Source organism: Phalacrocorax carbo, chromosome 1 (assembly GCF_963921805.1).
Source record: "Phalacrocorax carbo chromosome 1, bPhaCar2.1, whole genome shotgun sequence".
Taxonomy (NCBI): domain Eukaryota; kingdom Metazoa; phylum Chordata; class Aves; order Suliformes; family Phalacrocoracidae; genus Phalacrocorax; species Phalacrocorax carbo.
Window position 1 is genome coordinate 81955151 of NC_087513.1, and position 12073 is coordinate 81967223.

The following is a 12073-nucleotide window of genomic DNA, read 5'->3' on the forward strand; positions in this document are numbered from 1 at the left end:
AATGAAAGTTTGTTGTTTTAAACTGGAGAAGCAAAAGCCAGAGGTGGGCAGCCACATTGAAACAAAAGAGAAATTCCTGCACATTTTTATATACAAGCATACAAATATTTGTACACATCTAGATGTATGTATGGCTGGGAACTACAGGGAGTAGAAAACAGTTCCTGCATTCAGGTGGTTACAGTTCTGCTTATCTTTCTCATAAAACTGCTCTTGACATCTTAATCTCAGTAGAAACTTCTGGCTATGGCACACTGGGGTGAGAGAAGGTCCTCTTCTGACTCCTTGACCAGGATTGTAATGGTTTACAACATGGCTTACAACCCTTGTAATTTGATTTAAAGGTATAACCCAATATTAAGATGCTTTGTATGAGGATCCTATCCCTCTGTGTATAAAAGTTACATTAGAGCATAGTTTTGTCTGATACACCATGTAACAATTATTCCCAGAAAATACTTAAATAAAGAAGGTTTCCAACATGAGAAATCTCTGAATTTCCACAGTCAGTAGAAAGCAGAAAAATTAACATTTCAATGCAATATTGAGCTGGTGATTATTGCTGTTGTGTATTACTGTCTTGATGGAATATGTGCATTTGAAGTGCTCAAAGATCACAGAATCACAGAATGGTTGAGGTTGGTGGGAACCTCTGGAGGTCATCTGGTCCAAACCCCTGCTCAAACAGGGCCATCTAAAGCCAGTTTACCAAGACTGTGTCTAGACGTTTTTTTAATATTTCTAAGGAGGGAGACTCCGCAACCTATTCCAGTGCTCAGTCACCCTCACATTAAAAAAAAGTTTCCTGATATTCAGAGGGAACCTCCTGTGTTTCAATTTGTGCCCATTGCCTCTTGTCCTGTCACTGGGCACAACTGAAAAGATCCTGGCTCCATCGACTTTGCATTCTCCCTTCAGGTATTTACAGACATTAATAAGATCCCCCCTTGAGCCATCTCTTCTCCAGGCAAAACTGTCTCAGCTGTCTCAGCTTTTCCTCATATGTGAGGTGCTACAGTCCCTTAATCATCTTTGTATCCCTTCACTGGGCTGTCTTTGGTATGTCCATGTGTCTTTTGTACTGAGGAGCTCAGAACTGGACACAGTACTCCCACTGTGGCTTCACCAGCTCTGAGCAGAGGAGAAGGATGACCTCCCTTGACCTGGTGGCAATACTTTATCTAAAGTGGCTGAGGGATACCATTCTCCTTCTTTGCAGCAAGGGCAGATTGCTGGCTCATGTTCAACCCGGTGTACACCAGGACCCCCAGGTTCTTCTCTGCCAAGCTGCTCTCCAGCTGGGTGGCCTCCAGCACATGCTGATGCATGGGGTTGTTCTTCCCCAGGTGCAGGACTTTGCAAGCATTTCTCCTTGCTGAATTTCACGACATTCTTGTCAGCTCATTTCTCCAGCCTGTCAAGGTCCCTCTGGAAGGCAGCATGACCCTCTGACATATCAGCCATTCCTCCCAGTTTTGTGTCATCTGAAAACTTGCTGAGGGTACACTCTGCCCCATCCTCCAGTTCATTAATGAAGATGTTGAACGGGAAACAGGGCTGGACCCAGTATTGACCCCTGGGGTACACTGCTAGTCCAACTAGACTTTGTGCCACTGATAACCACCCTCTGTGCCCAGCCATTCAGCCCTTTATCAATGCACCTCGCTGCCTGCTCATCTAGCCCACTCATCACAACTGCTCTCTGAGGATATTTTGGGAGACAGTGTCAAAGGCTTTACTGAGCCCAGGTAGACAATATTCACTGCTCTCCCCTCATCTACCAGGCAAGTCACTTCATCATAGAAGTCTATGAAGTTGGTCAAGCATGACTTCCCCTTGGTGAAGACATGCTGAATATTCCTGATGATTTTCTCATTGTTAATGTGCCTGGAAACAGTTTCCAGGCTTAGCTGTTCCATCACCTTCCCTGGGATTAGGGTGAGGCAGATTGGCCTGTAGTTCCCTAGGTCCTCCTTGCCCTTCTTGAAGATGGGGATGACATTTGTTTTCCTCCAGTCTTTGGGCACTTCTCCCAGTTGCCATCATCAATCAAAGATTATGGGGAGTGGCCTTGCAATGACATCTGACAGCTCCCTCAGCACTCGTGGGTGCACCCCATCAGGGCCCATGGACTTACGTATGTCCAGTTTGCTTAAGTGTTCCCTGACCTGATCCTCTTCCATCAAGACTACCTCTTCCTTCCTCCAACCTTTCCCCCGATCTCTGTTACCTGGGATTCCTGAAGGCCTGAAAGATAATGAACCAGAAATTCTTGCATGCATTCGACTTGCAGGATGCATTTGAATGTGTTTTGTTTGCCGTTCCATTTGTCACAGTGTCAGAAGTCTTGAGGACTAGCAGTTCAAATTTTAGTGAAACAAGAAAGTTCTGTAAGTTGAAATTGCCTCAAAATGCCAAAGGGCAAGCCATGCTATCCCAAGGTGTGCGCTAATACTGTGACTAAAAAAGAATTTATTATCCTTGTCTTTTATTAGAAATTAGCCACTAGGTGGTGTCTATGTGACAGCAGTAATACAGTGCAAGTACTTAGAATTACTAAAGCAAATACATGTAATTAATTCAGACTCTGTAGTAATGATTAGCTATATTAAATTGAAAAGCAATAAAGCATTCATGAAATATGTTATTTTAAATCAATATTATTTATGAAAAGAAGTAAGTATTTGAGCTTCAAGCTCTGTTAAACTTGGTGATGAAAACTGTGCAAATTATCTTGTGAAAACTGAAGAATAGGAAAGTGATAAAACATCAGTGACCTCATATTTGTTCAAGATAAAAACTTGGGCAAACATGTCATTTGCAAGTAAAGAAAAGCCAGAAAAGCAAGTCATAATAGGTGTTAGGAAGAAAAAGACTAGGTAACTTCCCTGCCAGTCTAGAAGAAAGGATGATTCACTGTGTCATATTGAATAGGCTACTACTTACTTGTAGGATTATATTATGAGAAAAAAACTTCTATGTGTAACTGAATGAATTATTTGTATCTTATATAGAGTGTCACTTGGTGTGCTGAGGTGTTTACAAAGTGAAACTGTACTCACTTCTTCATAGGTAACGTCTGTTGACTTACATTGTTTTTGACTCAGCCTCAGGTAGCAAGGCCACATGCTGTGGATTTTTAATTTTCAAGGCTCAGAGGGTTACTGACATTTTTTAATGCTAAAGTATGCTAAAGAATAAAGAAACCTAAAAAGAGACACTGAGTGGATGTAGGTTGTCTTCTGCATGAGTTCTTAGAAGTGATGACAAACACTGCATTACTACTCTTGCTGAAAATGTCTCTTTTTAGTAAGGTGTGCTGTGGCTACTGCAGTCTCAGAGACATGTAGAACTTCTGTAGGAAAAGAACATGACAGGCAAATCCAGACATCTACAGAATAATGTAATCAGGCGCTTAATACTTTAAAAAACTACATAAGGTTAGGGACTGCTGTTACTGCACCTGAAGTGCTATGTATGAGTACACGATTATTTTTATGTTCCTGCAAATCCCATTGTCTTTATTTCTAGCTCTCTGATAAAAGGTCTCTTTAACTGTGGGGATCTGGACACTTTACAAAGGTCATGCACAAATCCAAAAATGCACTATAGAAGCACTAAAGCTTTATATTCTCCCACATCAGAGGGGAGAATGCAGTCACAGTGCTTCTGAGTAACCAGCACCATGTTGCTTGCTTATACAATTGGTAGGTAGTCAGCCTTAATTTCTGTCTCAATCACATTACATGTCTACTTATTATGCTTCTATTGTTCTTTGTATTACAGTCAGTAAACAAAGCCTTTTTTCAGTTTGTAATCCATCACCACAAACTATGCCCTTTCATTTGCGGTCTGACAATTTCTTGGAATGGAAGGAATAAGGTTATGGAAGGAATAATCTATGAAGCTTAGTGAGTGGCTTGTCCTAGTTCTGTTTCTTTACGGGGTAAGGTTTGATCTTTTGCTATTTTAGATTGCAGTTAATAAATAAATTCTGTGGGTTTTATTCTTGATATCTTTCCCAGGTTTTTGAATACATTAGAATTTGAGAACTTGAATGTTCCCTCTCTCCACACGCATTAGCTTCTCCCTAAACAGTACCCTGTTACTGTGTTGAATAGTACTTATTTCTTAAGAGCCAAGAGATTAGGGGAAAATATAGTTCTACATCTAAGTGAATTTCAAAATTTCTGTTCTCTAAGGAGTTACAATTTTTTGACACTGTTTTTTTTATCCTATAATGGATCATGAGTAATATTTCACAATGCCTTGTGGCTGGTATAATATGTAATTTAGGCAGGTTTGGCTCCAGACTTCAGGTACCATTGGAGAGGATGGCAAATACTTGTTAAATACTCATTTCAAACAAAAACTTTAACTAAAAGGCCTTGAGGAAATGGCTCTAGTGGCATCTTGCTTCATTCTACTTTCAGACAAGAAGGGTCAGATTTGTAAGTTTCTCTGTTGGTCTTTGGTGAATGCTCTCAAGTCAGAAGCACTGCAGATGACTCAGTGCATTACTTGCTAGAGAAAATACACAGGGTATGAAGTCTTTTATAGAAATCAAAAGGCAGGCTGTGGCTCTGAACTTAATTCCATGTGTTACCAATCTGGTACCAAGTGTTCCAAAGTGAATGAGGGACATTTACAGGTGTGGACACAAACACAAACGTTAGAGCTAGGTTTCAGCATTTAGGGTCTGATTTAGGATTCTTGCACTGGCTTATCAACTATTTTCACAAGCACACTCATAATCACTCTCTACTGGACACTCTTGATCTTTTTCTCCAGTTTAGGGAAAGCCATGTGTTCTTACCTTGGACAGAGGCTTCTTTCCTTGTTTTCTGTATGTGGAACCAGTTGGCCTTTCTAATGAATGGCCTTTTTCTTTCCTGCCTCAGACTCAGCTGCACTGTAATTTAGCTGAGGTTCTGTAGTTGCTTTTTTTTCTCCTCTTAAAATTTTAATAAAAAGAGTTTTTCATACCCTTGGCAAGTTGTTCCAAGGGGGGTTGTTTTCTGCCAGGAGCCTTTCTTGGCTTCCATACTGCTCCATTTGGTGCACTCTCTGTATATCTGGATTTAGCACTGATATGTTTCTTCTTGGATTGTCTGGACAGAATATGTGCATATATGCTGTCAGGCACAAACATGGTAGAAATCTCTAGGATCTCTGGATGCACAGCAGCCTCAGTGCTGCTGCTGAGTGGTAATTCCACCCAGGTGTCCCAGATGGTTGTAATAAATGCTTGAATCTTGCCCTGAGAAAATTTTCAAGTGGAGAAAAAAAATTACAAATCCAGAAAAGTTTGGACCGAGGCAACTCTACATGGAGTGAAACGGTGGGGTATACAGAAATGTTATGTCCTGTTCCTGATTCTGCTAGAGTGACTGGGATTTTCTCTGTACTTCAGCAGTCTTTCTGAAATAGGTCTACAGTTTTGAGAGGGAAACTTCAATTTGGTGGGAACTATTATCTCAGAAACAAGGAAAAATCTCCTGTGTTCTAAACTTGATAGGTGCTAGAAATTAGTTCTGTTTGTAAGGGTATTCATTGTTCTACCTTTGGTTTAATGGTAGATTTTGTCCTGGTGACAAAGCTCCCTGAAGGAACTAATTGTGTTCCTGACCCTCTCCACAGGTTGCCATTTTCCCCACTGCTCTGTCACAGCTCTTCATAGGCCTACACTGTGAACTGGCTTGATGTGGGTCAGAAAGGGAATGCACACCTGGGCTGGTAGCTGAGGGAGAAAAGTAAGTTTTTAAACTGTCTCTGGTTAACAGAGAAGTTCTGACATGAAACTATACTTTGAGAGGACTGCTCGTCCTCTCAGAATTTTCTGCACAATCTGTGCAAATAGGTTTATTTTGAAGGCATAATTAATACATGTGACTTGTTTGACCATTTGCACTGGGGAAAGCCAACCCAATGAGTAGCTGTAAATCAGTCTAGTTTTGCATAGAAACTATTCCACTGCCATAGGGGTGGTTGAATGAATTGTGGCAAACGTGGAATAACAGCTGGCCTAGATTGGGGTATGGAAATTAAAAAACTGAAGAGTTTTCAACAGATTTCCCAGTTAGGTGACTCAGTGTCCACAATATCTTTTCATTGCTTTTTTAACTTTGTTCCTGAATGACTCCAGAGTTCTTTCCAGCATGTGTCATGCACCACATGCTTTATTCACATTCCAGGTATCCCACACTTGTCTTCACAGAGTCAAAAACTAATGGTTTTTTTGGTTCTCTCTTTCTCCCTCCTTCCCCAAATCTTAGTCTATTTATAAGTTACACTGGCATGGAAGAACTGTGACCAACATGCAAGCATAGAGTTTAATTATCAGGTTGTTGGGGTGGGGTTTTTTCTATGTTGGCTTGGCAACCAGACAGACAGAAGTACATTGCAGATGTCTAGTTCAAGTGTTATATGGGTGAAGCAGAGGGAAATGAGTACACATTTTCACTGCATCCCCCTGTATACTTATTCTAACTCTGCCATGAGAGGCAATACACTTTCTACAACTGGTTCTTGTAGTTTTTTAATGCTGTTTTGGATCATTTGCTTGAAGTGCAACTTTTTTTTGGCTTCTGAAGGAGTTATGGATGATTTGACGAAATCTCTCCTTAAAGATACGATTCTTGCTCAAGAGAACTTGTTGCTTGGTAGGTGGCCATTTTACCAGCATTCAAAAAGTATTCCAAAGTGACAAGCACAAAATTTGACCTTACACTGTAACAACACACAGAAGAAAATACTTGGCTGCTCTTTCTGATGGGAGCTGTACACATTCATTACCAAACCCATATCCCCCTTGCTTTGGATGAGAACTGCTGTACTCATTGCATATGTTTATACAAAGGGACATTTCTCTACATTAGAATATAGCTAATGTGGAAATAAAAGTCATGCAATGCACAGGACATACTTTTTTGTGGCACTCTGCAGTGGACCATCCATGAGCATACTTTGGGAAGGATTAGTCCTTAGCTTTGTTTGGATATATGTGAACTGGATGTGAGTTAGCTACTGAGGTAGGGCAAAAATCTCATCTCAGTTCTCCTCCTTCCATGCCAGCATAAATCATGAGTAATTCCTTGAGTATAATAAAGACTGGTTTTATCCCCATGTAAATGAAAGAAGATGCCAAGTTCTTGGTGTAAATATACAAATACTTGTAGAAGTTCATTTTCCTGATGTACATCTTACTCTACCCTTGAAGAACACATTTTTTTTTCTCTTCATTCACTACAATCATTCTATTTTTTTTCTTATTAGTGTGAAAATATAGAGGGGATGATATGTCCACATTTAGGAAAACTTATCATCCTGCTTTTAAGGTGAAATAGCATTGCAATCTACTAATATGAATCTATTGACTTGAGTAGGGGCAGAATGCTTTCAAACCTTGTAAAACTATACTGGTGTGCCTTTCTTAAGAGATTTTAGAGGGATGCTAGAAAGAAACCTATCTCATGGTATTCTTAAGGCCTGAGCCAAAAACCACTGAATCCAGCTGTGGCCGCAGTAGATGTTGTCACAGGTGGTCACAGGTGTTTGCAAAGGCTTGACTCCTATTCAGAGCAATGGGAGAACTGTTCTTTGTACATGTCAAAAAAGAAGAAACATGTCCATGTTCTGTGTTTTTCTAGCTTGATAGACTCAGATTTAAATTTATCATCATGCTTCCAAGCACTGTCATTTTTTCTCCTTAGATTATTTCACTTTCTGGCACGCGGGTGGACTGAGCTTGGGCACAGCAGTCTTAATTATTTTTCTTTTTCAAAACAGTTAAGCCACAGAACATTGTGCAGTTTTCTTCTTGGCAACTGCTCTTTCCATACTGCCAGGACATTGTTGAGCTCTTCTCACTTTCTCTTGGCATGGATGCAAACAGCAACCCTTTGCTTTATAGGTTACAGATTGCATTTATCACTGGAAAGCTTAAAAATTCTACAGGAATAAACTTCAACTTCACTCACCCTGGTCAGCTGCTCTTTACTCTAATGCTTCTGGGATTTGAAAACTTTCTGTGCTAATTTGTGGCCCTTTGTCAAAACAATAGACAGTTTAGAACAGTTCAGACTGTGGACTATTTTTCATGTTTGCTCTGACCTATTTGGAGCAGAGTACTAGCTCTGAATGTTGCCCAACTCTACAAATAAGGAAGGAGTAAGAAGACACAATCAGAATACTCGCCCTCTCCTCCTCCTTGTTCCATGTTGTCAGGATGTGTTCAGTCAAATGCAAGGTGTGTCACTTCGCAATCAGGAGGAAACTTGAGAGCAAATTGAGTCTTCCTCTGTCCTATGCTGCTCCAAGGCCATTGCTGCTGTATGTGGACTCATACAGGGGGCTTGAAGAAAAGCTACAGGCCATCTGATTATTTCTATATTTTAATCATTTATTTCCTCCCTTGCTTCACATTAAAATAAAAAATTAAAAAAACAACAAATGTGAAAATAAAGAAAAACTACCTCCTAAAGATTACCTCCAAAATTACCTGGCATGTGCCAGGTTACAGGGTAGTCCTACAATATTGAGATTATATTTCAACATAAATATTAATGTTTATCATGTTATAAACTATATAATATCATATTTCCTTATATTCTGTGTAAATGTGATAACCCGTTGTCCCAAGGTGCTTAAAAGCTATGCTGTGGTGTGAATGTAGTGACTAAACTGATATATGTTATTTAAAGACTGGTTACTGCAAATAGTGTTCCCATTCTGACTTGTGCAAGTTGTCTTTCTGAAACAAAAGAGAATTACACAGCTAATTAAGTTATTGACAGTCGAGTCACTTTATCATTATTCCACTTTTGTTGTTTGATAATTCACACAGCCTGTTGCTTATGGTAGGCTTGCAAATGTCAGGTGTAGGGGCTGTGCTCCTCTCCCAGAAGATTCCTGAAATTTCCCTTGCTTTTGTGCTGGTTGTCCAAGTAATGGCATCTGCTTTTACTGAAGATAATGTTGGCTCTGTATCACCTTAAAGTGCTTCTGTTCTGTTTTCTGTTTTATGATTGCATGTGCCCTTCCTAAAGGATAAACGTGGTTTGTTAGACATAAGCAAATATAGGCACTCATGTAAGGCAACACTGAATCACGCACAACTGCATGGCCTGGTTTCTTATGTGAGAGCCTAGGAATGTGAATTTAGCTGCAACTGTGACGGTGTGAGAAGAACAACAGGAGCTGTAGTAATAATAATAATAACAACAATAAAACCCCACTGTTGCTACCCTTACTCCTTTCATCTGAGTTGGAAACAACTTTGGAGGCTTGTCTCATTGTCCCATGGCTCTCTGCCTTGGTTGTACTCCTGCCCCTGTATCTCCTGTGGCAGGAGCAGCCTGGCCCTGAGACCTAGCTTGTGGAGTAGAAAATTTCAGTTTTGCTTATGCTGCTAAAAGGACTTGAACTCAACTCTGCAGACACAGAGTTTTGTCATTAAATTCTGTCAGAATAGAATTAGATCTGTTAAAAGAAATCCTGGGCCTCCAAAAATCTCATTTAACCATTTTCATTAGATTTAAAACTGGGGTGCTAAGCTTGGGTAAAACTTTCCTAGTATGAGTGAGTTGAGAATCAGTCTCAGAGTGGGACTGTGCTTAGCCTTTATGAGAAGCAACTCTTGTCATTCTTTTATTATACATGTTATCTTGAAATTCTTTTTTTTCTTTCTGCCGCTGCAGTGTGAATGTATGTGTCACTGACTCAAATGCAGTGTCCTGCACTCTCCGTATAGCTGCTTTCTGTCCAGCATTCCTCCATCTTATTCTCTGGCTTGTGAAATGTTTCTAACCATGTTGCTTTTTATCTAAATTGAGTCTAATTTTGGTGATGACGGGTTCTTGAGTTCTTTGAAGCTCTTGGTGTTTTGCAATATTTGTAATCACTCCTAACAGTACTTTGGAATGATCAGTGAGTTTCATCTATGTTTAGTTTACTTCTTGCAGTGTGATTCATCATGATGTTTGGCTGAGTACTAGCACATATTTATCAACATCTACAGTGAACAGTTCCTCAGAGCAAAAACAGTTTTTTCAAACCAGCTGTCCAGAGGCTGTTAATTTGTCAAAAATATTTATTCCTTCTGAAAAGCCAGTGCTAAGCGTGCAAGTAAGCCTTCCTTCTTTAACAGCAATCCAAGACTACTAGACTTTTAAGATACCAGAGGATGTTGTCAGTGTGTTCCCATAGGTATAATTTCCATGACTGTCACCCATTGAATCCCGGAGGACTATAAAGGCAAAGAATGATGGCATATCTAGATACTCTTCTGAGGAGCTGAATCCTTTCCAATGTTTTCTGCTAAATATTTGGTTGAAATTCTGCTACTCTTCATGGAAGTGAGGGATATTTCACTGACTTCACTTAAGAGACACAAAAGCCACAGTCTTCCCTGAGCTGATATTAAGTATGTATTATGATGATACAGGAATGTCTTTAACTTCTCAGAATGGTGAACCCCGAACTGCTCAGATCACCCCCTTCATTTGGTCATACTGACTTCAAGATACTCAGGGTTTTCATCCATGTTTTTGACAATTAGTATTTTAGCTTTCAGGAATTGTTAAGAAGCTGTAAAACACATTGGAAAATTATATCCTTGACATGTGCTCTTTTTTTTTTTCCCTCTTCTTTTTCAGAAAGTATTTTGGAGAAAAGATAGGACTTTATTTTGCATGGCTGGGTTTATATACAGAATTCCTCATTCCATCTTCAGTAGTCGGGATTATTGTATTTCTTTATGGATGTATAACCATTGAGAGTGACATTCCTAGGTAAGCTTGTCTGTGATCAACAATTTGTTGCTTGAAAATCGTAAGACTTTGCTTTTTATTCATAAACCTTAGTGATGTTACCATTAACAACCCTGTGAGCATTAGAAATAAACATTCATTGAGTTGATAAGACATTTGAATGACACACATTTATTTGGCTGTTCAGTATTGCAGCTCCTGAAACAGAAATGTTCAGTGAGTCTACTGCATTATTTTAAGTTCTATTTTATGACATCCATTTGCTTTTTACGAATGCACATATCTCCGTGCTCACCCAGAATGACATCGTGCAGAACTCGCTGAAGTTAATGCGAGTACACTGTTCAGTACTCTTTGATTACTTTGTTGTTCGTAGTAAAATCAGGCTCTTGGCCCAAGTAAGATGAACAATAGTTAGCAGATTTAGCATATTTAGTATACACAGTATTCTCCTCTTGAAATTTACAAAAACATTTTTTGTTTTGTGCTGTGTGTCCTGAGGGCGTTATACTAAACAAAAACTGTGAAATTGTCAGAGTGATGTTAATGTTTATTTCTCAGTGAAAAAAGAACACTTCCTCTGTGTTATCTGTGACTGACTTCTGATGGAGACAGGATACTGGGTTACTAATACTGCTGGTCACACTCCTTATGGCAGTTTATGCATTCTCTCAAGTGAATTGGCAACTTTTCAAGCAGATCGCTGCAGTAGGATATTATTACTGATAGGTAAACGATGAATAACACCACTTCTGAGTCAGGGTTTGTTTTCTTAGCTTGATCTGAATGAATCTTGATGGGCTGTGCTTCTCTGTGAGAAAGCTTGTGCTAACATTTAAATCTAAGTGAGATTTATGGCTAAGATGTATCTGCAGCACCCTCTACTGCCTTTTGAAGTAGAAGAGCGCATTACTTTAACGATATGATAGCTGGAAACAGCTGTATGCCTTTCAAATGGTATAATATTAAACATATTGATACTACAGTTTGAATAGTTCTTTCTTCATTTGAAGTCATAGAAAAAATGCTGTTTAATGATGGCCAGTATAGGAACAACCATAATCACAATATGCCAGCTATCAGTGAAGCAATATTGCAAGTCTTTCCTTAGCTCACAATCCTGGCAAGGACACTTGAGCTTTGCACTACTCAGTTCACCTAAGTAAGACTGTGGAGGTATGAAGGCTTTCACACACAAACCTTATGAAGAAAACTGAAAGCACACTCAGCAGTGTCAGGTAGGGTTTGGCTGGTTAAGAAGAGTGATAATGACTTTTAAAAGTTTTTTAGAAACTGAGTAAATG

The 12073-nt window shown here is 39.5% G+C and overlaps 1 protein-coding gene across 1 annotated transcript in view; it reads left to right on the forward strand.

Moving 5' to 3' along the window:
- The window catches only part of ANO2 (anoctamin 2), a 201398-nt gene that overhangs the window by 73296 nt on the left and 116029 nt on the right, over positions 1-12073 (forward strand). Inside the window, exon 11 of the mRNA XM_064437499.1 lies at positions 10656-10790. Coding sequence (XP_064293569.1) covers positions 10656-10790 — 135 coding nt within the window. The remainder of the gene's footprint in view (positions 1-10655; positions 10791-12073) is intronic.